Source organism: Scatophagus argus, chromosome 6, assembly GCF_020382885.2.
Source record: "Scatophagus argus isolate fScaArg1 chromosome 6, fScaArg1.pri, whole genome shotgun sequence".
Lineage (NCBI taxonomy): Eukaryota > Metazoa > Chordata > Actinopteri > Scatophagidae > Scatophagus > Scatophagus argus.
In genome coordinates, this window is record NC_058498.1 from 7,265,439 (window position 1) to 7,291,842 (window position 26,404).

General features: G+C 42.3%; 3 protein-coding genes and 1 long non-coding RNA gene across 10 annotated transcripts in view; 3 read left to right on the plus strand and 1 right to left on the minus strand.

Moving 5' to 3' along the window:
- Window positions 1-59: 59 nt before the first annotated feature.
- LOC124060828 lies at window positions 60-1,445 on the minus strand. The gene is made up of 2 exons (XR_006843636.1): window positions 1,356-1,445; window positions 60-1,139 (listed from the first exon to the last, which is right to left on the minus strand). It is a non-coding gene; the product is annotated as an uncharacterized LOC124060828 (long non-coding RNA).
- On the plus strand, window positions 1,105-13,442 carry rexo1 (REX1, RNA exonuclease 1 homolog). Of its 2 annotated transcripts, none has more exons than XM_046392171.1 (16): window positions 1,105-1,850; window positions 2,834-4,737; window positions 4,871-4,972; window positions 5,487-5,697; window positions 5,908-6,056; window positions 6,635-6,772; window positions 6,885-7,008; window positions 7,205-7,330; window positions 8,511-8,651; window positions 8,776-8,889; window positions 9,003-9,076; window positions 9,521-9,631; window positions 9,845-9,960; window positions 10,099-10,237; window positions 10,492-10,612; window positions 12,237-13,442. In XM_046392171.1, exons 1-16 carry the CDS (start codon window positions 1,661-1,663, stop codon window positions 12,323-12,325), a joined length of 3,849 nt encoding a protein of 1,282 aa, XP_046248127.1. In that variant the 5' UTR covers window positions 1,105-1,660; the 3' UTR covers window positions 12,326-13,442. The 2 variants fall into 2 exon arrangements, with proteins under 2 accessions (XP_046248127.1, XP_046248128.1); XM_046392172.1 differs by having other exon boundaries at window positions 2,858-4,737.
- A 7,017-nt stretch (window positions 13,443-20,459) lies between these two features.
- On the plus strand, window positions 20,460-24,047 carry zgc:101100 (uncharacterized protein LOC445169 homolog). Its single transcript, XM_046392151.1, has 4 exons — window positions 20,460-20,923; window positions 21,352-21,524; window positions 22,501-22,676; window positions 23,082-24,047. The coding sequence occupies exons 2-4, from the start codon at window positions 21,359-21,361 to the stop codon at window positions 23,595-23,597; spliced, it is 858 nt and encodes a 285-aa protein (XP_046248107.1). The 5' UTR covers window positions 20,460-20,923; window positions 21,352-21,358; the 3' UTR covers window positions 23,598-24,047.
- Window positions 24,048-24,891: 844 nt separating this feature from the next.
- csnk1g2b (casein kinase 1, gamma 2b) overlaps window positions 24,892-26,404 on the plus strand; it is a 32,183-nt gene continuing 30,670 nt past the window's right edge. The window contains exon 1 of one of the 6 annotated variants that reach the window (XM_046391116.1): window positions 24,892-25,117. The gene's annotated coding sequence lies outside the window, so the exon portion shown is untranslated. Of the gene's footprint in view, window positions 25,118-25,255; window positions 25,361-25,540; window positions 25,685-26,404 lie in introns of those variants that run through there. The other 5 variants (XM_046391113.1, XM_046391118.1, XM_046391117.1 and 2 more) reach the window with 5 other exon arrangements.

The window sequence follows — 26,404 nt, forward strand, 5'->3', positions numbered from 1 at the left end:
GTTAATGAAGCTGTAATAAAAACACCATATAAAACAGTAAAACACTCAGAGGTTGGGTAGGTGTCCTTAGCCAGCAAGTAGGAAAAAACACTTTATTTGTTTGATTGCATCAAACATAAAGCACAAAGGAGAGAACAAATCAACCTTCTGTGAGACACAGATCATGCGATTTCGAGTCATGAGAGTCAATTCTCAGATGTGAACAGGGTCGATTCTTTTCCTTCATTATGCGCATGAAAATAGAAACTTTCAAAAACAGCCAAAGGACCAAATAAAACATACACATCACGGCCTTACAGAAAGATAGCTACGACACTCTCCCAACCCTGATGTCTTCAAGCGATTTAACAGAAGAGTAACATTTAGCACACTCCTCACTGCCAATTCCTACAAAATAATCTATTAAAATCATCTACAACCACGTCCACTCGCTCTGCACTCAACCCATTAAACATCTAACCAGGTTACACATGCACCTGCTCAAAAGTAGAACAGGAAACCGAAAGAGAGCGTGCAGCTGCCAATCACGTCACTGATTACCTGTCCAGCGCACCTGAGCAGGGCTGGGTCACGTGTTCGTTTGGCGTGCACAAAACGCCTGACGTACGTGTTCGCCTCGAGTCTGAGAGTGGAGCTGCAGGTAGGTATCGTGACACATTTCAGGAAGCGTTTGAGGCGTTTAAATGTTCGTTTTTATTGCTACTTAGGTGGATATTTGTTTCATAGGCTGACCAGGAAGAAAGAAATTAAGTTCTTGTTCGTGAATGAAATGCCGTATGTTTTCCTTCAGCAGACACAGTATCCGTAAGAAATGTTATTTTGCTGACAAACAATGTTTTTGTAGGCTGTGCTTTATCATTTATATACGTGTTCATTTCAAGTTAAAGCATTTAAACACTGTCTAATTTATGGACGCTCAAAAAGTGTCGTCGGTCTTAACGTGAAAACCTGATTTCAGAAATTCACAGACCGGGCTGACATTTTAAAGGGGTATTTCGATATTCTTTTTAGCGGCCTCTTTTAGCGTCCAACGACGAAGAGAAAATCATTAGCTGCTGTTTTCACCCAACTTTTTTTGTATACATTTCTTTTCCAGGCAGTCTGACCCAAGGACTTGAAGATAACCCATCACTGGACACCTGTGAAATAAAATGTTGAAACACTTGTCTCACTTATTTTACGAAACGGACTTCCGAAACACGGCTCTACTATGAAGAGCGCGCACTGCCGTTTCTATTGAATAGCAGCAATTAGCTAATTAACGTGTGCAGAAAGCTAGCAAGGAAAATGACGGGAAAAAAAACCGTAGCACCAGAAACACTATTCTATTATTGATTAATCAATACCCGCCTCACATTAACACTTAAGTTCTGGGTTTGCAAGGACACACGTTGAAGGCGTCCTCTTGCTAACTATGTGACGTTTTGGCAACGCCTCGGGTTACAACTTTTAGCGTTAACTATTGATTATTATCTGTGACGTGTTGGAGCGCGACACGTGTGAACTCACGCGAGATTTCATTTTACTGGCCAATCCAACATGGCGCCGTAGGGACGTTGTTATTGTTCCCTCTCTCCTACAAGCTATTGCAGCACGATTGAAACTACGCAGAAAACGGACCGACGCGTTCAGGCGGGCATGAGAGGACCATCTGGGGATAATGCTGAGGTCCACCGGTTTCTTCCGAGGGATTGACTGTCCGTTTTACGCGGAATACAGCGAGGGCAAAGGCAGCAAAAATGGGTGCAACAGACCGTACTGTCACTTCAGGCATAGCCAGCAGAGACGGCCGTCCTACGGAGCACCGGCAGACGTTAAACGGCAAAGAGACCTTCAGTCGGCACAGAAAGGTGCTGAGTATTACTTTCTTAATTATTAAATTCGGAAGTAACTGTAATACTTTGACGTCTTATCGGGCAGAGTAGGCAGTGGGTCCGTGGGGGGAACTGGACCACAGTAGTGAGAAGGTGCCCAAACGGGTTAGCGAAACCGATAGCGCCGTAACGTGTGTTTTTTGTTGCAGTTGGCTGCAAATAACCACACTTCATGGCCAGTTCAATACCCCCAGTGGCTGTAGTAAACTTGGGTACAACAAGGAACAACTACACAAATTGAACCAAAGGAAGCATGAACTAAAGTGACCCGTGCGTGCATGCGGCAGTGCTTGTAGTACAGACGAAGACAATATTGCAGAGGGCGAACAGATTGGCAGTGTGATTGGCTTGTCAAGTTGTTTTTTTGTTGACCCCAACTTTCCTAAGTTTAGCTTATGTTCACCATTCATACCCTAAGGAAACACTCTATAAAATTCATCCAATAGACGTCTGTGCATGTTATAGATGTATATGTTATGTTGTATAGTTTGTTAGATATTTAACATTTTAGGGCTAATATATCCACTGAGAAAGACCTTGAGATGTGGTGGAAAGTATTTGTGCACCTATCCAGCCAATGTTCTCATTTTCCCCATAAATCATGTTATAAATATAGATAGATAGATGGATAGATAGATACTTTATTGATCCCAAGGGAAATTCAAGAGATCCTGAGGGGAATAGCTGCCTAGCTGCATGTAACTGTTTGAATAAAGAATACAGTATCATGCTGCAGGGATTGCTCTGGTGCTAAAATCGAGTGAGTGGCCTTCTGTCACACGAAGGTAACTTAGAGCAGAAACACTGAGTTATATAATCCCTGTGACAAAGAAACTGTTGTTATTTGGATTGGCCCCATCATGGTGGATGCTTAATAAGGTCAGTATTGTGGCAGACCAGATTGGTGCATCACTCAGTGAGAGAGAGTTAGTAAATCGACCTTTTCTTATTTTATTAAGACCGTTCATCTTGCATCCCTGTAGAACAAGGTTATGATCCCTTCAACCCCGAAGTTGTGAGGCCCCAGGAGGATCAGAATGGAAAACCAGCTGCCTCAGGAGACCTCAGCGGCGCTCTGGAGCTGGTCAACAGGGCCATCGAGGAGGTCCGCAGCGAAGTGGAGAGGGAGAAGAGGAAGCTCTCACGCATTGGGGATGAACCATATGATCCCAGTGAGAGTACCAGTTTGTCTTCATCTGATGCTGCTAAAAGTAAAACACCCCCTTCACACATGGCCTATGACCCTGGGAGTTATCAGATGACATCAGAAGGCTATAATCCCACCCCTGGCTGCAGCAAGTACACCCTGGATTCAGACAACCAGGGGAAAAATAATAACTCCATGGAATATGTTCCTACTTCAGTGAAAAAGCCTTCATCTCGGACACGTACACACCAGCCTCCCTCTCCTCCCCCTAGTCCGAAGTACTCCAACAGCACCTCGTCCTCCAAGTGTAAATACACAGTGGATAATACAAAACCATCTACAGATATGGAGTATGACCCGCTGTCCAACTACTCAGCAGGAATCGCAGTGAAAAGCAAGAGGGACAAGGGTGCACAAGCTGTTAAGACCGAGGGGAGAAAGACACCCAAACAGCTGGGATCAGATATGTCAGATGAGGACTGTGCTGTAGCTGTAAAAAAGCCACGGCAGCAGAGCGTTGACTCAAAAAAGTACACTTTCTCTGACTCTGATGGGGAGAGCTCTGGGACGGAGTATCGACCGATGTCACTTAGTAATCTCCAGCAGAGAAAAGGCAACAGTGGGCCACTTTGGGATGGTGTGGGCAAGGAGAGAAAAGAGAGAACAGAAAGTACACTTAATACTCTGACTCAGAGGAATAAGGAGGATTTGGTGGGGGACTCAGACATCCAGGGAGATCATAAGGGAAAGGACGACCTAGAAAAAAAGAAGTCGACTGGTCAAACTAGTCACGAAAAAAGTGGCAAATCTGAGAAAGTGCACAAACTTGAAAAGGAAGTAAACAAAACAACGGGAAGTAAGAGCAACGGCGGCAGCACTAAAGACAAAGGCTCAATAAAAACCTTAAACCAGGACTCTGCAAAGAAGGAGAACAAGAGTAATGGAAAAAGAGATGATGGGAAAAACCCAGTTAAGGTTAAGACATCAGATAAAGTTCGGAGGGATGGTAGAGATGAAAAGAGAAACGATAAGATCAAAGCTGGAGAAAAAGTAAAAACAGACTCTGGCAAGCGAGATAAAAATTCAGAAAATGTTGCAAGGGAAAGCAAGAAGCCCAAGATATCAGACAAGGAAAAAGAACTTAGCAAATATAAGGACAGCCCACATAAAAATGGTAAACTTGATAGCAATAAAAGAGAAAAGGATGTAAAGAAAAGTAGTAAAAGCAGTTCTAGTAGTGTGAGCAGTAGTAGTAACAGTAAAGGCAGTTCTGCAAGCAGTAAAGACAAGGTAAAGCAAAACATCAGCTCATCAAATGGGAAAAGACTTGAAAACAAAAGATCCAGTCTGAGCCTTAGCCATGCAGATCTGTTTGGAGATGAGAGCCCAGAGGAGGCCGAACCGATAGAGGCGGACGATGACGACGAGGAACCTGAAGAAGTGCTGGTGAGAAAATCTGCAGACGCTTTAAAGAGGGGACGTCTGAACAAGAGGAAAGCGTCGGAGCTGACTCCGTCTTCCTCCGATGATGAAGATGATCACGGCTGGCTGGAAGACAGCAGGGCAGGTAAGGACGGGGTCGACGAAGTCAGAATCGACCTGTCCAGTTTCCAGGATGATCTGGATTTTGACTCAGATCCCATGGAGGAGTGTTTGCGGATCTTCAATGAATCAAAGGATGTGAAGAGGGAAGACAAGGGAAGGCAAGCCAAACAGGTATTGGAACTTCTTTCTTGCCGTACTCCTGCACTGGTGTGTTTTTGTTTTTTTCATTTACCACGTGCTGAGTCATGTTTTATGAATTATCGGTTGGTGGGAAGGATTAATATGCCATGTTGTGTCCTCTCAGCCCTCCAGGGATTCAGAGGAGGAGAAAATCACAGAGAGCACTTTAACCACTCTCTTCCCTGGTCAGAAGAAGAGAGTCTCCCATTTTGTTGCCAAAGGAAGCGTAAGTTTGTCACTTTGACCTCACCCTGTTGTTGTAAGGATGCCTTTGATGGTCTTTTTGGACTGTTTATGGTAGCTTTATGAGAGCCTCAGTCGTGTAAATAATGAACGAAAAGTAGATGTTGACAGACACACTCCATAAAACGGCAAGTAAAGCACAAATGTAAGGGTGTTCAACTTCGTATAATGGGCTGTTTGTATTAGTTGATTTACAGTGATGTAATTGTGCACATAGCATACAGTCCTGTGGAATATCTGACCAGTCATGCTAATGTAAATGTGCATGCACAGTTTGGTACTTAACAGGTACATCGATAGACCACAGCATTAACACCACTGACAGGTGAAGTGAACAACATTAATCATCTGTTCACAGTGCAACGGGGGAAACCTTGGTGTCTGGCAATGATGTGGCTGTTCTTTGACACTCACCACCCACCTAAACAATGCAGACAACGGCAACAGCTCTACCTGTCGGCAGCAGCATTAATAAAATATGCTTCTTTTTTTATCAGAATGATGCGCCTTCCAAGTCTGTGGTGCGGCCGCAAAAGAGACTCACTGCGCAGGAGGTCTGCTTCCAGCGTATGCAGATGGCACAGCAGCAAGCTGCTCAACTTTCTGCTTCAGCCAAAGCTGCTTCACAAAGCTCCAGCCCCAGCTTTTCTGGAGAGAGGAAGAGAATAGCTCACCGCCCCAACCCACAAATAACATCTTCTAAAACAAGTATGAGAGTCTCCACTACTGTAGCGGGAGTCAGCTCCTCTTTTTTTGCTTGACTATATCGCTGCTTTTCCCGGCTAATTTTTAATACGTTTGAGTGATAGTCTCCTTAAATAGATGTTATGGTCTCAGACTCTTTTCTCAGATTTCTATGAATGCAGCTGTTTTGACTGTTAGGGTAGAAAGTCACATGTATCGTGTGTGCCTGACTAGGCCCTGCAGATGTTAAACCAGCTGCTAGTCGAGTGCTGTCCCCCAGCCAGACCCATCCAACTGTCAAGACCCAAACCACTGCCGGCATCTTGTCTAAAACCATGTCTACTGCCATGCAGAAGAGGGTGGCACACATGCCCACCATGAAGGTATCCGCTGGTCACAACATTTCATGCTATTGCATGTTTTTCTGAGTGTTTGTTTTTTTTCTTCTTGTGCCTGCACGTCCCTGAGTAATCGTGATGATTTATTGGCAAAGGTGGGCCACCTCTCTTAAGAGAAATCAAAAATGCATATTTTAACTCTTACCTGTAGGGCTGTTTATCTTTCTAGGATTGTTTTGGTGTCAGTTGCAGACTTTTGGAGATATCAGCTGTAGAGATTAGAAAAACTCAACAGCAATGTCTCTTTTCCAGAAAATCATGACCTGGTTACTCAAGAAAATCCACAGACCGACTCTTCCTCGAGTAGATGCACGTTTCCTTTTTGGGCAGTGATAATAATATAGTTACTCCATGAATCTGCTTACAAAAGGGTGGGAGAGACATTGCCGTAGGGTTTTTCAGATGTATTTTTTGGCGCTTTGAGCACCACAAGCAAGGTGCCATCTAGTTCCATAATAATAGAGAGAAGGCAGATGTCTTCACATCTGATATCATAATTCTGGGGTGAACTGACCCTTTAAAAGGGTGTAATTCACTGTCAGTATTTTTTTTCACTTTTTCAGAGCACTTCAATGAGGCGCCCCGTCATCCCCGCTGAGTTTGGGGCCAAAGTTCCCACCAACATCCGCCAGCGTTACCTCAACACTTTCATTGATGAGTGCGTCAAATTTTGCCCATCGGAGGACGCCGCCTTCCGGATGGTACAAAATATCACCCAGCTTTTACAACATGTTACCAGCTCTAATCTCATTCCGTAAGTGCTTCAGCTGAACAGGCTTTTAACAGTGACTAAGTGGGGTTTGACTGTTTCAGGCCCTGAACGAGGAGAAGCTGGTGTACGAGCGCAGCAGCAGTAAGAACATCTACCTCAACGTAGCCGTGAACACCCTGAAGAAGCTCCGCAGCCAGAGCAGCGCCTCTCCATCGCCTGTCACCAGTGTGTCACCTCAGTATTACACACAGTATTAGCTCTTAGCCGATATGTGCAGTGTGTTGTGATGATTTTGACACGCTGCGCAGTAAAATCAGTTTATGTCCTCACATGAACACAGTTGAGCATGAAAAATTATTTTAAGTGGTCGAACAGCGGTTACATGACATTTCGGTGGTAACTTTTATGTGTTTTTCTGCAGAAGACTCCAGTTTAGTTGCCAGGAGGAGGACCCAGTCCCACGAGGAGGTTCTGGGAGGCCGTCTCGCTGCTACAACCAGCTTCACTGTCAACAGGATGGGTAAACAGCAGGAGGAGAAACTGACGGGTAAGGGACAAGTTAGTCAGCACACTGAAAGAATCTTTGTGTCAAGCAGAGACTTGTGACCTTTTGTTTGCTCTGTGATGTGTTTTGTCAGTTTACAGTAATAGTGAAACTGTTCATACACTCATGTGACAGCCACCGGGTTCTGTTTACTGCAGTGTCTCAACTCTCATGACCTGGTGCCAGAGACCAGAGGGAATATGTTTATTACACTGCAGGACTGCTGCAAGAGCTACTGATAAACAGAAAATGAATAAATCTTCAATAGCAGTATGGAGCCCTTGCTGGTTACAGACGGTTTTTCAAAGGCCATTCACATTAGAATTTCATTATCTGAAAACTAGAGCTGATATGATCAACTGATCAACTGAAAGGTAATCAGTAATTTTTTTTGTTGATCAGTTATTTGTTTAGGTCATTTTTGGAGCAGAAATACTTTGCTGTTTTTAAACTGAATATAATTTGGTACAGAACAGATTAACTGACCAGGAAAATATTAATATGTTGCAGCTCTGGTAAAAAATGTCTATTGGTATCATCACTGACCAATGACGTGCCCATTTTATCTAGAAATAACGCTTTAAACGAACACGTGATGTGAACAGCTGGCTGAGGAGTTTTCTTATTTTGCTCAGTGAGTGTGTACATTTTGAAGATCAGATATCTGCACTTGCTAGGGGGCCGCCGTGATGACAGCAGGAGTGACGATCTGTTAACTCCACAGCAGGACAGACTTGATGTTCTCTGTAATTTGGTGGGAAAATCATGAGCACATGTCAGTATCATCATTGGCAAGCTGCAGCTCCGTGTTTATCGTCGATTATACCCGATACATTTTGTCAGTGCATAGCAGGACTGTGCCATCATACAGGGGAAACGCATCAGGCTGACTCCATGAAATAAAACATAATAAATAAAATTAGAAAACAGTCTGTGACTCTAGCCAAGTGTTGAGTGCTTGCAATAGGTCATGTGGATAATTTCTTTCTATGTTTGTTTCTCCTCATGTATGTGGAGAAACAAGACAGACGTCAGCTTGTCTGAGCGAAGAAAACAAACAGTAAAAATCTGTTTCCAAGTTTTGTTTCTTCACTTCATTTTTAGTGGGGTTTTTTAAATTATTTTTATGACATCTCTGTACTTAGGCAACATTTGTTTTTCTTGTTGTTCTGTCTCGCTGTAGGAGCCACTCTGTACAGGAAGCTGAAGTCGTACCTGATGACGGAGGAGCAGCTCCAGGAGCACGGATACCCAAGAACCAACCCCGAGGCTGCAGGCAGAGCCATCATATACAACCTCCCGGAGAAAAAGGCCGTCTCAGACCGTGAGCGACGCCCCCACAGCTCTCTCTGTCATTTCTGAGGGCCGGCACTAAATTATGTTAACACTGGTTTATGTGGTCTAGCAGTTATTTAACTTTCAGCCGACTCTGTGTAATGTGTTTCCAGCCTTCAGCAAGATATGCTGTCGATGTGGAGCAGAATATAAGGTCAATGTCAACGGCAGCTGCGTACGGAAAGAGGAATGTAGTTTTCACTGGGGGCGACTGCGCAGACAGAAAGGTAAGTTTGTTTGCATTTGTTTAGAGTAAATTGTCAGTGAAAATCAAAATCCGCCTTCTTTACCAAACTTTTATTTTTTCTCCATCTCTGTTCGACTTTGTCTTCCCTGTCAGTCGCTGGAGGCTGGGAGACCAATTACAGCTGCTGTGCTGCATCAGTGGGCACGCCAGGTTGCCAAGTTTCCAAGGTACCACCCCGTTAGTTTTTCTTCTTTTCACTTTAACAAGTGAAAGTTATGGCTTAAGGGGCTAATGTAGAACAGGGGGCATTTTGGAAAGAAAATCTACTTTCAAACAGAAAACCGAACAGTGTAATGTAATGCAAGGCAAGTCAAAGGAGACAATAAAGCTTTAGAGGAAAGTTTAGTTTTGTGAAGCTCATAGTTTTGTCAGAAATGTTCATTCAGCTTGTGTCGACAAAAGAAACTTTTAAAACCTTGAATATTTTATACACATCTTAGTTACTGGTGCTGTCAGAAAGTTGACTAATAATTATCAGGTTGCTGCCTTCTCCCTTCACGCTTGTATATATTTTTCAGGGGTTGGTTTACATCATGTGTTATCATATTTACTTTGAGTTTTGCACATTATAATAAACATCCCTAGACTTAAAACATTTCATCTACCCACAGCAACATGTTCAGGATGGACGTAAAGAGTCATTAGACGGCTTCGTCACAACGTTCAGTAAAAGTCCCCCACCTGATGGCAATGGAGGGGTGTTTGCTCTGGACTGTGAGATGGTGAGTCCGACACAAGTTTCTGCTGAAACAGTAGCTGCCATCATGATCATGTTTGATTGGAGATTTCATTTGCTGTGGGCCAGTATAATACGAATGGGACATGAGAGTCTCTCTTTGCACAAATTTGGTTATGTATGTTCCAATTCCAGAGTTTTATCATATTTTGTATTTAAGGTCGCATGAACTTGTTTTTCTCTCTTGTGAATGAATCAGTGCTACACAAAGCAGGGCCTGGAACTGACGAGGGTGACGGTCATCGACTCTGAGATGAAAGTCATCTACGATACTTTTGTCAAACCTGAAAGCAAAGTTGTTGATTACAACACGCGGTACGTTTGTCTCTCGCAGGCTGACTCTGTGCGGGTCGTGTCTGCTTATGAATTAAACTGGCAATGAAAGTGACTGTCCTACATTTGTCTCTGAAGCAGTGGCACTATTGTAAAGGCAGCACACATCTGTATGTGCAGGTTTTCGGGTGTGACAGAGGAGGACTTGGAAAGCACCACCATCAGTCTGCGAGACGTTCAGGCCGTCCTGCTCAGTATGTTCAGTGCTGAATCCATCCTCATAGGACACAGTCTGGAGAGCGACCTGCTCGCTCTGAAGGTACCCACGTCTCTTCATTCATCTTTGTGACCTTTGCACATTAATGAACGCCCGCTATGAGTTCACACAACACTGAAGTCAAGCAGAGCAGTAAATCCTTGTGATATATTCTTACTTTAAAGGGAAAATCTGTTTATACGTTGGGTTTCATTTCCAGGATGAGACACCGAGTTTGTGCTGTTGAGCTGTTGGGATGATAAAAAAGAAACATACTTCATGTGGCCTAATGTTGTCTCTGTCTCTCGTACCTCCAGCTAATCCACAGTTCAGTCGTAGACACGGCCATTGTGTTCCCTCACCGCCTCGGCCTGCCCTACAAACGTGCCTTGAGGAACCTGATGGCCGACTACCTGAAACGCATCATCCAGGACAACGGTGAGAAAATCACTCAGAGCTAGCAGCAATTGATTTGTTGCTCTTTACAGGCTTTATGATAAGAGTTATGGGTATTATTATCCATTCATTTATGTCTTGACATATTAGCCGTCTGATGCATTTGTGTTATTTCATGACAATGCGTGATTAGTTGTGTGCATGCAGGCATTAAACAGGTCGATGCTGTGGTTGACCATGATAGCAAAGCTCAGAGAAACATTTTAACTGATGGGTGCAGAAATAATTTGAAATAATTTGACTTCTTTTTTATTCCTCTGTATCCTGAGACTTGCATACAAAAAACAACTAAACATCAACTGATGGATCGTTATCAGTTAATCTTAACATGTTTTCATTGAAGCACAGCCTACAGAACCTTGCCTGCTAAGTTATTAGACATCAATAATCTTCTGGAATATATTAACTGTTAAATTAAGTCAAGTCAAAACTCCCTTACAAACTTCTGGGCAAAAAGCCAAAAACCGAGGATGAAGGTAGTCCTCGTTTGGACGGCTGGGGGAGACAAATGTGAAAAAAATCATCAGAAAGTTGTAAAAGTTAGTGGAAACATAGAAAAAACATCATTGCCTTTAACTGTAGAATTTTACAGGGTAGTAATAGTGATGTAGTAAATCCCGTATAAAGATGGCCAATAAAACAAGTCCCAGGAAAGGGTTCAATTAAGTGAGTCTAATTAAATTAAACTGAACTGCTATAAATTCAGACTCATAAATAATTATGTGTGGTGCTTCACATCATATCCAGGGGAAGCCAGTAAATCTGTCTGGTAGTCCTTGGTTAGTAGTTCAGTCTGGTCAATTTGTGCTCTTCTTCATTGCACTGCATGCATGTGACCAGCAGGTGTCACTCATGCACACCGTGTCACCTGAAGCCTGAGTTTCAGTACGGTTAGCTGAAATGCCTGAAAGCTTTTCTGAACTTATGTGCCTGTTGATGATGTGTATTAAGATCTAATTCATCTAGCGCACGTGTGTCAAACTCAACTGGGAAAGAAAAGCAATTTGTTCATTACTTTAGTTCGTGACCAAATACCTACAGAACCAGTGACTTTCCCACCTGCCTCAGCTGTACTTACTGTTTCGTGCTAGAAATTATCGGTCTGAACGATTATCGGATCCAGTATTCAGCATTTTTCTGATTACAGATATCGGTGTATTTTCTGTCCGATTGCCAGTAAAATAAATCAGTTTGAACCCATCTTTGGTGTCGATGAAGATCCTGCCCGCAACACTAACTTGTTACATGAGTAATAGCCTATCATCAGCCAATCCATAAAGTAACTGGTAATAAAAGTCGTCAGAGAAATTGTGTGGGGTAAAGAATACAATATTTGCCTCCAAAATGTAGCGTGATGGAAGTATAAAGTAGCAGAAAATTGAAATACTCACCTACAGTCCTTCAAAATTACAGTACAGTTCTTGAGAAACGTACTTAGTTACATTTCATCAGTGGTTATTCTAAATTTTGACAGTTGAGTTTGATTTTCTTTGTTTTCGGTCTCCTTGGTCACTGATAATCATTGCTGATTGTTCAGCGCTGCAGTGTTCAGGTGTGTAAAAAAAAAACTAATAATAATTTCTGCAATTTGTTTGTGTGTTTTCAGTGGAAGGCCACGACTCGAGCGAGGATGCGTCTGCCTGCATGGAGCTCATGATCTGGAAGATCAAGGAGGATGCGAAGGTCAAAAGATGACCTCTGACCCCTCTCCTCAACTTTTCTCCGTTCCTGCCTTCGCGTCGGTCGCAGCGAGACGGAAAAGTTCAGGAGGCCTGCGCCTGCTTTTAGAGAGCTCAGGTCAACGTGTCAGGGGGAAAGTTGAGGTCAGATGAAAGTTTTCCACGGTGAAAGCGTGAGAGGAGGCTGCTGTGGTCACTGCCTGGGATGAATGAGAGAGCTGCCAGTCCCTTCGAAGCAACGAGAGCCCACATTAACAGTGTTTTCATTTGCTTATTGGTATTTCAGTTCTTAAAGATTACGTTAGTTTAAATGTATTTCTGTTTGTTCGAGCAGTGTCCTATAAGGCCTCAAAAATTTTATGAACGAAACCTTTCAATAGAAGAAAAATGAACAATGATGGATGATGAGATATTCTTGCCGGGCTGCATCTTCAGCCTTAATTGCACTATAGAAATGCTCTTGTTGTACAGGGCCCAAGTCTGAGTACCTCATCCGTGTTACAAAGCAGTCACTTCTAATGAATAACATGTTACTTAGTTATCCACTTAAGTGCATTGACGTCTTAGTCTGTTCAACTTTGCTATGTAAATGCACTCGTGCTTTTCACTTTGCACCTCGTTTCCTGTCACTGACGCTCTGTTCACGTTGCGGTTCTGGCCGATCTGATGGCTGATCTGTTGACTGGCTCTCACACCCAACTAATCCTATAATACTTGATCATATAAAATACCCTCAGCAGAAATGTAAAGTCTCTTCTGCTACCTGTTTGGTATAGCCAATGGAATATATCACTGTATTTTATAGTTGAGACTGACTATATCCACGATGCGTCTGTGTCATGTTCACTGCATGAGGTAAAACAACAGGAATCATTGTGATAGCTGGTATCACATGGTGTTACTCCATAAAAACACAGAAAATTAAGTTCAGTACTTGAATTAAGTTTAGGTTATGAATTACAGACGATTATCATTTAGCGAGTACCAGCTAACCTGTGCTGTTTTATGTTGGAAATGACTGAAAAAAAACATACTTGAGTGCTGTAAATACGCTGTAAGCAGTTTCATTTGTATTTGTTCTTTCTTTTTTTTTGGTTGTTTATCTTTTTCTATTAAAAGGTATAAGTTAAAAGAGGTTGTTGCTGCGTCTTGACGTCTCCACAGTCCCCATCTGCGCAACGGTCGAAAAAGCAAACTTAAGTTATTTTTACTCAAGTAAAGTACAATCCTGAGATTTTTGTGCTTCCATTTTATGGTATTTTGTACTTCTACTCCACCAGGCAGGAAGACAATATAACAGACAGCCAATGCAGATTCATGAAAAGGCTAAGATGAGCTTAAAACGAGAGGGAAACACTTGTAATACAAAACAAAATGTAATGCAAAATCATATTGTGTACTTTCTACAGTGCTACATTTATCTGTCAATTGTAGCTACTGCTTAACTGGTGAAGTAAAATTTTACCCACAAAAAAAGAAAAAAAATGTGTATCAAATGCTGCATGCTGGGATGTCTGCTAATGGGCTGATCGTGTCACTTAAGAAACCGGACAAGTTAAGTGAAGTCTCGGTTGTAGATTCATTTAACTCATTGTCGTATCGTAGTACTGCCCTAGTATCACACTTTAGTTCTCAGAACGTTTTGAGAACGTAGATTCAGGGTGCAGTTCCCTGAACGTTCCCCTGACGTCCCTTGATGTTTAGGTTTCCGTATAACCATGAGGGAACGCCGCCTTCCCGTCTTGGTTATAATGTTATATATACGTTTCTGTGTTACTAGTGTGAAGTGGTCCACACATAAAGCGAGAAGTTTAAATGACCTTCAAATTAATACTCACTTCTGAAAGTATATCGTGCTGATGATGCTTTCACTCCGGGGCTTACGGTCGTTAACGGGAGTTTTCTTGCACTGTAGCTTTTGCTACCTCTGCTGCACAAATAGTTTTTGACAGTGTGACAGCTTTTTCTGCGCACTGCGCTGGGCCTCTTGCAGTCTATATGTCCCTTTAACAGCAGGTGCAGCGACCGTAATTCTCCTTTCTTCGGCAGATGTGTAAATTGGAAAAAAAATGGGAGAGAAACGCTAAAGTGAGAGGCCCATCTTTTCTTCGTTGTGTTTGCCCGTTAAGCTCCACCCGTCACATGTCAGTATGCATTTCCCCAGGCCGGGCCACAGACCCCAGGTATTAAAAGAGCCAGTTAGCTGGGATCAATACCTACACAATGTTGCAGTGACAGGGAGGGGGGCTTCCTAGTGTTTATTGAGTGTTGCAGAGATTTTGAGCATGTGGAGCAAAGCAGCTTAGAGGGGTCGTCTTCATTATCAAATTCGATCAGCGCCTCTCTTTTTCTCTCCCCCGTGATCACCTTTGACTAGTGGGGGTTACGAGGGGTGGGGTGGGGTTGGGGGGAGCTGCGAGCCGGGGCTCTGAAACCGACCCCATGCTGAGAGATGGAGAGCTGCATTATCTCTGCGAGAGCCAAAGCAAATGAACACTTTGCTGCCGACTTCCTGAATACACTGAAACTATTAGTCGATCTATTGAATTTGTCAGCATCTATTCTGATTATGGATTGATCATTAAAAGAGACCTCAAATTTCCTGGCTAGAGCTTCTGTTCTGGGTCCAGATGTGAAGTGTAGTAGGTTCTTAGGGCATCTGGACTTGTTAGGGTCTTAGGGACCAGGGATCCTAACATGCTCTAAGAACCTACTACACAGACCATGACCTGGATGACTGAGAACCTTCATCGACATGTCCAGATGTGAGCAATTCTCGAGTCATTTGCCAATTATCTCCTTGATTTATCATCAGGAAAAATAAATTCTCAGAACCAAAGCCGATGTCTCTTGATGTCTTTTTTTGTTCAACCATCAGCTCTAAACCCAAAGACATTCAGTTTACTAGAAGACAAATGAAAGTCACAAACCAGAGAAGCTGACACCTGCTGATGTCTGGCATTTTTGCTTTAAAAATGACTAAGACCTCTGATCGGTTATCAAACTAGCTGCGGATTCATTTTCCTTCAGGTTATTTGACCGGTAACTTCAGCTGTCGAGGTGTTGAGGAAAAGGCTGTTCATTTGTTGCAGCCTTTAATAACTCATTGTAGGTGACGCAATCTGCAGACATCTTTCAAAGTAAAAGATTTTAAACTTAAGAAGATGGAAGAAAGTGCGTTTGAAGAATCAGTGTACATCAGACAGAAAACTTAAAAGACAACATGTATCTGTAAAAGGTAAAATCTTCCCAGACCGGTCAGTCGAAATACAAGGAAAAGAGCAAGAAGACTGAGAAAAACTGAGAAAATGTGATATGCTAAATATGAGAGTGTGGTGCTCAGCATCTCTTCTCCATCCCACTGAAAGCCTGCATGTTTACCACATTAAATGTACTCATTTTTCTGCTCTCGGTGGCTCCTCTTCTTTATTTTTCACTGTGTAACTTCATTCCTCTTCACTTTGGATGAAACTCAAACTTGGCTTGGAAGTGGACCAAAATCTTTGTTTACACAGTTCGTATAATCGCTGGGCCTTAAAAGCCGGTGCTGAAAAGATGATGGCTTAAAAGGGCCAGGGCCTGTTTTCTCTCTCTGTTGGTCTTGAGTTCGCCGCTCGCACCCCAGTCCTGCCCACTGCGGGTGCGCCCTTGACCCTCAGGACATCCACAGCTGCCTGTCCTGCGCTCTCTCTCTCTCTCTCTGTCTTTACTCTATAGCTCTCTCACCCAATTAAGTGCCTGATCTTTACTCAGTCCCCTCATATTGATCTGCTGCTGAGGCTGCTTATTGCCGTGCTCCCAGGGGCAGCACAGGAGATCATAAGAAGCTAATTGGAAGGCAATAAGTCTGTAGGTCTTATGAAGAAGGGAGTTATGAGATCCTAATGGGTTTCCTCACAGTTGTGGCTGTTGTAGAGCAATAAAATCACACTGATGGATTGGTTTTAAGCTTTTTGTGGCGGACATAAAATGATCTTCTCATTTAAATTCTGCTTGCTGAGCCAAAGCCAACTGTGGGTGTGTGTATGTTTGAGATCCTTTTTGTGTGTGTGTGTGTGTGTGTACTTGGTGTGTTTGCAACCGGGTCAATGTCACTCTAAGCCCTGAGTGTGTCATAGCCGGTGTCAGGACTCACAGCGTGATCCCGGCACTCAGAAGGGCTTAAGAAGGCCGACTGACCTGCCGCCTGCTCTCCCTGTCTCCCTCAGGTCAAAGGCCAGCCGGCCCTATCGATTCCCCCATGAAGAAGAAGTCTTTTGCTCCTCCGCCTGCTCTCCCACCTTCAGGCCCACATGCTCCCGGACTATCAGCGTGGCCCCAAAAGGCCTCTCAGTTGTGTTTTGCATGCCAATCGATCTGGTTAGTGTCCAGGGGGGGGCTGCCTTTGAGATAACTGACAACTACAAAGGTCCCCTCCTGACAGATCCTTGTCAATACAAATTTCCACTATTGATAAGTAATTAAAGAAAGCCTGAACATAAGGGGAGTTTGCCGTCTGAAGCATCTGTTAAACAGGAGACATTAACAAAAACGTCCTGGTGACAAAAGAAGAAGACAATGACAAAAGATTAACCGTCCCTCCGCCCTCACTTTCTTTTCTTCAACTTCCTCCCAGTTTATCCAAGGAGGGTTGAATTAAATTATTTAAATATGATGCCAGAGGATCCACAAAACATATCCTGATTTGGTCAACAACTGATTTGGTTTTGTTCGTTGTTTTTTTCCCCTCACTGTTCAATAAATTTATCAGCAGTTCTAAGTACGTTTTTAAAGCATAAATGCTAGAAAAATAGCTTGTTCAAACTTCTGAAAGTTCCATCTTAATTTGCTGTTGTTCTTAATCTGTCTAATAGTTTGTGTTGAACAGTTAGTCATATGAAAGACGCAACTTGAGGATGTCACCTTATCTTTACAAATTTGCGATAAGCATTTTGAAACCAAAACAAACAGTCCGGAGAACAAATGGCAGATCAATCAATGATGAAAATCATTTATTTAGGCCCGTGTTTTGCTTTTTCAGCGTCATGTTATCGAATCGTTTTATTAACTTTGGAAGCTTGTGAAACCTAAAAACATAACTGACATCACATCTTTTGGTTGCACCACCTGATGAATTGCCTTTTTTAAATTTTAGGTTGTAACTACTGGCTTCTTACTGGTTGATAAATAATGTATTAAAGCTTTAAAGATCTGTAATGAGTCATTAATCCGTATAATTTTGGACTTGTCAAATTATGAAAAATCCGATTTGCACATGTTTTTGTTTACCATTGCAATAAATGTTGGTAATCCTACAGTGAATACTCATCAGGGTTCTCACTTTCTAATTAAGTTCATATTCACAGCTTTTAACCATCAAGTTTGCAGTTGTGAGTGTTAATGTCGTGTTGGCAGCCTGTCTCTGAAAATGGTCAAACCAGTCTAAGGGATTTTTCATAATCTGGCAACCTGAAAGTTGTTCTTGTTAATTCTAAACAGATTAGTAAATGATTCTTAACCTTTAATGAAGACATTAGTTAGAACTTAATTGCCTCTTTAACAAAACTCCTGGTATGAAATGTTTTTGCAGCAGCAGCACAGAAACATACGTGACAGAGCTTTTATTAGCTAAACTTTCACAACTGCACGTTATTTGAAATCAAGCAGGATAAAGAGTGAAGTGACGGCGACGTTGCTGTAATTCCCTCTGCTGCATGTGACAGCGGTTATTAAACCTGTGCAGGTTTTCACCTGCTCTTTGGGGAGACTGTTGCCACTGGTGTGACTTTGCCTTTTGTCTTTTATTCACTTTAATCCATGCATGTGTAAGTGGATCCTCTGAGAGCAGGATAACTCCTTTTAAGCAGTTTTAAACACTACAGGAGAGACTCAAATCCAGCAACTTCTCATTTACCTCTGCACCTAAGTCTTTAATGTAAAATACTCACATCGTGGTGATTAGACCTGCTGCACCAATGACTGTTTCTTACTTTGAACTCACAATACTGCTGATTAACTTCAGGGCCAAATGGAATATGATGTGAGTGTTGTTCAGAGCTCGCCTGTTGTTGTGGGAATGTGAAGATGGAGCGGTTTTCCATGACTGGGAATTGAGGAGCTAATTGAAGAGGTCATTACTCCTTTAGACTGAATCCCGGTGGACTTGAAGGGTAGGAGGTGAACCCGGCCGAGCCCTGCCTGGCCTGCAGAAGGGGAAATGATCTGGGGGTGGGGGTGGTGGTGGTGGGTTGGTGAGTGAGTCAGTGGTGGCTGCTCTGGGATGGGGAGGGTCACACACAACCACACTCTTTGTGTGCCTCTAATCCCCCCAGCCAACACAGCTTTGGCCAGGTTTCATCATGAAAGTGCCATGAAATAACTACTTTTTTTCTCTCCTCGCAGTAAATCTCCCCTAATCCTGCGGGCTGCGGAGACAAAGGCCTCTGGGACCTAATCCTGGAGCTTTTAGTGGAGCTGAGGGGCTGGCCGACAGAGCCTCTTCTAAATGACTTATTTCTATCGGACACTAATATAGCTTGACAGCCAAGAACAACGAAAGGAGGAGGAGAAAAAAAAAAAACCAGGAGGGGAAAAAAGTGCACAAACATTTTCACATATTTTGGAAGTTTGAGCAGCTGAGCACAAGTGTGAGAGGACGACGTGGACCGAGGTGATTTGTGCACAGCCTCCAAGTACACAACACTCAGGACATCTCACATGCTTATCTGTGAATACTCATAAAATATGAAGTCACTTGTTTACATGTGGCTGGTTGGCGTGCAGGAATGTACCTGTGGCATCTTATTTTGCATCAAAATGTGTTTGCTGGATGAAGATGTGAAGTGAAACGACTCTGATCACAAAGACTGTGCAACAAGTTGTACTCACTGCAAGACTTTTTATTTTGTGTACAATCACATTTAAATAAACTTAACGAGAAGACATCTAGAAAATAGAAATCTGTACTCAGAAGCTTTACGTAAAAGTATAAATACCACAGTGTTGTAAGCTTAAACTGTAATGACATATGATACTTTATTTGTTGATTTGTCTTTATATTATTAATCTGAACCTGCAAAGTAATTGGGTTAATTTGTATAATATTCACCTCTGAACGGTAGTGGAGTTGAAGTATAAAGTGGTAGAAAATGGAAATAGAAGTACCTCAAAATTTAACTTAAGCACAATGCTTGAGTACTCAGCTACTTTAGTAAAAGTAGCAACGGCACCCAGAAAAGTAAAATGTCTTAATTACAAATTGCACTTAATTAGTATACTTAAGTAATATTAGCAATATGGTGTTATGTGTCCATAGTGAGAGTGCAAAATGGTGCATTTCAGATTATTTAAACATTATCCTAATGCATTAATGTGTGAACAGTGTTTTCATTTAGCTGCTGGTCATTTCCATTTTCTGAGAATTTTAAGGACTCATCCTTGCTGGATCAAGAAGATCTATAACAATACATCATATTTTATATGCTTATAGATTTTGAAGGTAACGTCTGAATCTACAAAGCAACTACTGATTCTATCTGTCAGATAAATGTAGTAAAAAGTACTTAATTTGCCTCTGAAATGTGGTTAAGTAGAAGGAAAACGAGGCCTAAGGTGACACTAACACTAGATGAAATACTTTACTTTAAGTCTCCTATTTAGCATCCATAAGCAGTATATAAACACTTCATAAATGGTTTAAAAACACTATAATGTAGTGACAAGCAGGTGCAAGTGTTTCATAAAGACATAATCAATGACAATATAGTTAAACCACTGTGTAATAATATAAATTACGTCTATGGAAGTCTGACAAATTCTTTACATTTGTTAAAACACTTAAAAATGTCCATACATCTGCATTATAGTGTGTTTTAAATGATTAACATTTTGTGGCTATAGTCTGAGTAACCTCAGCAGCTCTAAAAAGCACTAAATTTAGCTCAGTTTTGCACCATTGGAGCCCGGCTCATAGTGGAGCGCTTCATTTGGCTGGTTTCGCTCGATTCGCTTTTCTCTTCCTGGGAAGGCTTCTAATTTAGCTCAGCTGGATCTTAAGAAATTGTTCTCATTGAGCAGCTTTCAGATTAACTTCACACGGTGACAGTTTATAGGCAAAATATGGTGCCTGTTAGCAAAACAAACCCTTAGAGAAAAACCCCCTCTGAGGGGAGGCTGTCAAAGCCAGCGGTATGGGAGAAAGAGGACCGAGAAGGAGAGCACAATCAAAGGCTGTTATTTTAATCTGTCCTGCCTCGGAGATTAGTCCACCACATTGTTTTAATTGTTTTAACGGGAGGGAATGAAACGCTCGCTTATGGGAGGGGGGTCCTTGGCATAAATCTCTCAAGTTCAATAGTTTCAAAAACTTGAGCCCCTTGCAGCCCCCCTCTATTCCCTCATCCCACCTAATCCCGGCTAATACCTTTCTTTCTATTGGCTAATGGCTGAGGGGAGCCTGGGTAAATGCTTCTTAAATAGTCGTGGGTGAGAATGGTTTCGGAGAATTAGATCTGTGCCACGACGTGGATAATAAGGCCCAAACCGGACTAGGACATACCGGACTACAGCTCACCAAGGTCGACCGCTGTGCGTAAAAGCGCCTCTGGATCTCTACTGCTCAGGGTCCGGATCTCAGGTAAACGGGACATTGAAAAAACAAAAACCAAAACAACCACCCTGCATGGACAGGAAAGACTTTAACAATGTTTTCATCACGGAGAAAACCCGTCCTCATTGTGTGATGGGCATCAATGAAATCTGCTTTTTTTAAAAAAAAGTTTAAAACGCTGCTTTTGTTGCTTTAAAACGCAAAACATCAATCAGCTCATAAAATACAGAGATAACAATCTGAACAGTGGCTAGAAAATAAATACGTTAAAACAAATACATTAAGGAGCTTTGTCTCTAATAGTGACCAATGTGTCGCAGCAACAGCTTTGATTATTCAGTCTGCAGTCATTGGTGGCTTGACGCCGTAAATTTAGTCGTTACTGAGTGTTTGAGGAGAAAGTTTGCCAACAGGACTGCATCCCTCAGTCGGGTTTTTGTTTTCTGTGTCCTCAGAGTGAGTATGAACTCGTTGAATTTCTGCGGGACGTCCGGCGGTGTGGCGTATCCCCTCCCCGGTGTTCACTCCGTGCTGTTCGACCTGCACCACCAGATGGCGGAGCAGTACCACGTTTACTCTGCAGCCGGCCCCGCAGTGCACACCCTCTCTGTGGCTGAGAGACTGGCAGGTAGGCGGGCCGCCCTGGTCCTGGTCCTGCACTGGACCAAACACTTCACACACACGGGTGAATGAGAAACTGGAGTTTAAGCAGTTTTAATTTTAGTTTAAAAAAAACTAAAACCCAGTTCAGGTGCCTGTTGGTTTAACACATCCAGGATTATGCTATGACAAATTTTAACATGTGACCAGTAAAATACAGTGAAACTCTTCTATACTGTACAAGTAATTCATTCAGATCCAAGAATAAAAATAATCAACAGATCAATCATGATGCATTGTTACAGATTAAGACTTTATTGGTTCCCCCAATGGATATATTTAAACCAATAATTATAAATAATGCAGTAATATAATGCAACACATTATTCTGAAATGGCCTATTCTGAGTGATGAGCACTTTCATATTTGGTGCTTTACTATAGTTGGATGCTTCTACATTTAATTCAGTAAACATTTGAATATGGTACCTTTACTTTATGTCTACAGGGATTTAATCATCGAGCAGTGTATAAATAGTGTGTATAAATAATGCACTAAATTGGTTTTAAAAGGACTCAGCCTCAACCAGCCTGTCCCAGCATTGCAATGCTGCTTACAAATTAATGCATTTTGTTGCATTAATTTATTGATTATAGCTACTCATGGACCACTCAAGAGAAATTATAAATGCTGGACTTGTAATGGTTAAGTGTGGTGCTGCTACCCTGATTTAAGAGAAGACAACTCCTGCTGATGTAAAACCTGCCATGATTTTATACTCTGCAGATTTACATCAGAAAGAAGGTCTAAAATCAGCCCAAACTGAGCCTATCCAGGTCAAAACCTCCCATCCAAGACAGAAAAACAAAATGGAAACATATGGGGGGGAGAGCTTCTCCCGTCATGCTTCTTGTTACATGTTGTTGTTGAACTTGCTGTTGACTCAGAGTATATTTTTGTGTTGACATTTGTGTGTGTGTGTGTGTCTCTTTCTGTCCTGCCAGAGCTTATTCTGGAAGCTCGCTACGGCAACCAGCAAAAGCAGCGCCGCAGCCGCACGGCGTTCACTGTGTCGCAGCTGCAGGCTCTGGAGAAAGCCTTCCAACAGACTCAGTACCCAGATGTCGGGATGAGAGAGAGGCTGGCCGTCTGCATCAACCTGCCCGAGGCTCGTATTCAGGTGAGAGCGCACACTGCCTGACTTTGAACAAGCTGAAACCAATTATTCAAGTTTGCAGCTGTTAATTTAAAATAAGCATTAAGCTGAAAAGCATGAATAAAACCCTGCTCCATTTATTAAAAATTCTCAGACATGTAAGTTTATTAGGAGGAAGAAAGTGGATGAGATGAATCTTAGGAAAGCAAATACTTTAATATACATTGTTGTACATACCTGAATATGTATATCAATATACACTGTCTTTTTAATGCATACTTTCAGCTCATTTTTCAGTTAAGATTTCAGTTTATGTTTCGCTGTACAAAGCTTTTCTTATCTGCCTCTTTGAGCATCGTTATGTTCTTTGTTTTATGATGTGTGAGCGATTAAATGTTTGTAAAGTACTTCACCTGTTTCCTCATCCAGGTGTGGTTTAAAAACAGGAGGGCAAAGTTTCGAAAAGGTCAGAGGTGCTCCCCACCCTCCAGAGACCACAGTCTGGAGGAGGCGCCACAACACAGCAAGGAGGGACAGGACGAAGGCGGGGCCGAAGACAAACAGGACATCACTGCATCACACATCAGCAACAACATGCGTCTTCCTCGCTGTCCTCCTCCTCCTCCTCCTCTTGTGGATAAAACCAAGGATGTTTGCCCACCTCTTGCTCCTTCAGACTCTGATCTTTCACGTTGCTCCCTCCGAATTCACTCTCCTCAAGTTTTCCCCTTCGCGACGGGGGAGCACTACAGCCACCCACCTCACCGGCCGGTGGTGGGAGTCTTGTCCTCTGATCTCGCCCTCCCTCCGGTGTTCTGGCCTGTCATACAGCAGCCCAACGCCGCTGTGGGGTTTCATCCATCGTCAGTTGCTAAAAACTGTAGCCTCTCCCTTCTGACTGCTTGTTCCAATAAAAGTGCGCCTCACCCTCACCTGGGGCTGTAACTGTAGACCAAACACCTATAGCACAAGGTCTTTGCTCCTTGTGGGATGAGGTACGCCTGAAGCAACCCTGTGTGGGAAAAGAAAGGATAACAAGGTAGAAAAGCACTTATGGCCTTGTTCCTGTAAACCTGACTGCAGACAATGTGGAGAAGGAGGGTTTCTCTGAGCTTTATTGAGTGGAGGTTAAAGCTGTACAGTCTTCAGAGTTTATTTTTTTTATTTTGCTGACCAACTCTGATTGTTTTTTTCCACTTGACTTTGCTTGAACAAGGTTGTAGTTTTGTTTCCAGACAACAAGCAGTAAAAAACACATTTAAAGACGCCGTCGTCTCCACTACATTACCAACTAGCCACATAGCAGTAATGATGGTAAACACATGTGAGAGAAATTCCTTATTGTAAGTAGGCACTTCAGCACAGAAATGTGAAATAAAACTATTTGTGCCTGGATTCTCTGTTGTTCTCTCTTGGTTTTTGTGTGATTTAGTTGTGTAGGATGGGTTTCACTCACTTTTGACACATCTAAAAGACTGCAACAGAAAGATAGATTACTTGTACTCAAGGCAAAGATACAGACTCTTTGATGTAAGATATCAACAGTGGAACTGTATTGCAGTGATATGATCATGATCCACATGTAATCACTGGGGTCTGTGCAATCATTTTATATCTGATTTTGGACATTTGCCAGGCAATAATATATATCAGTATTGGGAACATATTGTTGTGACGTTGATTTCATGGCATTACACAATCCCAATTGGATGTCTGTGAAGTTCTTTTACATTTAAAAATATATATATATATCTTTTGGGTGCACTGTCAACAACAACTTAAACATATTTTACATGGGCTTTGGTGTTTTGGGATATAGTATATTAGTATATTAGTATTTAAATCACCGGGCCAGGGAGGGAGACATTAATAAGCTTTCATGTGACAGAGACCAAACATTAGAAGGTTTACAGGACTATGAAGTAAGTTAGGGTTTTAAAACTCATCAAAATCCCTCCTCAGTGAATAAGTGACATAGCTTATGTTTGTCAGTCCAAAAACCTAAAAGTTATCAGTGCAGATGTAACAGTCATAACTTTGAACAGATCCGTGGCATAAAATGATCACTTTTAAAGATATTTAGGACAATAATCACCTATTCTGTGTCAAATCAATAAAGTATGAAAAAATTATGTTGCACACGTTTACCGGGTTGCAGATGTTTGAACGCCTTTCACAAAATCGTAGCGTCAGTTCTAACAAGGCTGCAACATTTATCGGCCAATTTAAAGCGGCTGCTGATTGAGCTACGCAAGCCTGATGTTTTGTCCTATTCCCCAAACCAGTTGCGTAAGTTTTTCGGAGTATTGCAGTGGTGGGAGGCAGCGTGACGCTGTGCCTCAGTATCGGCAGCTGAGGGAGGCTTAAAGAGACAACAGCAAAATCATAGCAACTTGGGGGAGAGAAAGATACCCACGAACGAGGAACCATGACTTCGACTACATTTCACTAGCAGGAATTTAAAGGTAACACGCTCTCCTTTGGCAACAGATGTGTATTACTGGCTGTTGTTTTGTTAAAGACACCATCTCGCCGTACGTTAATATTCGTGCTAATGTTTCGTGCGCTAACTTGCTAACTGGCTAGCTAGTGAGCTAAGCAGTAAGAGATCCCTGGCTGCCAGTCGGTTGTTTAGGATTAAGGAGTTGCCCGGCAGTGCTCGGGATAATGGCTCTGGCTGGGATCTGAACACCAAACGATACTCTCAGGTGAAACAACGATCCATTTTATTGTAACGTTACTTCAGTCAATGACATTAAGTAATTACAACGTCGCTTGGGACATTGTTATTTGTCAGTTATTAAGCATTTACTAACTAACAAGGTTAATGTAACGTTAGCATAGGATATGTCAATCAATGAATATTTCATGTTCTGTTCTGTTTGGACTTGTTCAGTTTGCATTAGTTCGATAACGATTAACTGGCTTGTGTTCTTATGGTACAGTGTTATTAACAGATTAACGTTGCTAACGTTACATGTTAGGTTAGCTGGTTTTCATAAGGCGTTGGGCCAAGTGGAACCGTGTTTTTGGTAGGTGCTAGCTATGGTATCTTAACACTGCTGTGTGACATTTTGGTTTAACACTATCGTTAGCTTCAACATGAAGCTACTCTATATTAATTTACAATTAAGACTGCAACTACATTGTACCCGAAACCGGTTCAAACGAAACAAATTGGCTACGATTGAAGCTCAAGCTAACTTGAGCTTGCTAACTAACGGCAAGATAGCCTGAGAGTATCTGGCCTTGTCCGCCGAACCAGCTAGCATAGTTTAATGTTAGGCTGTTGAAGACACCTATCGACGGGGCTTTCTTCTGTAAGATTTCGATTTCCTTCCTTCCTTGTAATGGAAAGCGAACTTCGTGCTATCAAAGAGAGGATGTTGGCAATAACTACTTTGAATCACCCGAAAAACTAATGCGAAATGACAGCTGCCAAGCACAGTTCGGTAGTACGCTATTAGCTTTATTATAAGCTCCAAAAGGCAGCTATTCTGTACCACGACAGGGAAAACTTGTCAGTCTGGTCAAGGTACTAACGTTTATTGTCAATTGAGGTTGTACTTTGGTAGTTGGATTCTTATTCACAACGTTTTAAATCGTCCTGAGCCGTGTTATCTCTGTTACTGTATTGACTACAATACTGGAGCAAGCGGACGGTAGAGCCACAGTCTACCCTCGGATTTCGGTTTGGCCAGGCATCGTGCATAATTTCGCCACCACTGTATTTTTAAGAGCTCCCTCAAAAC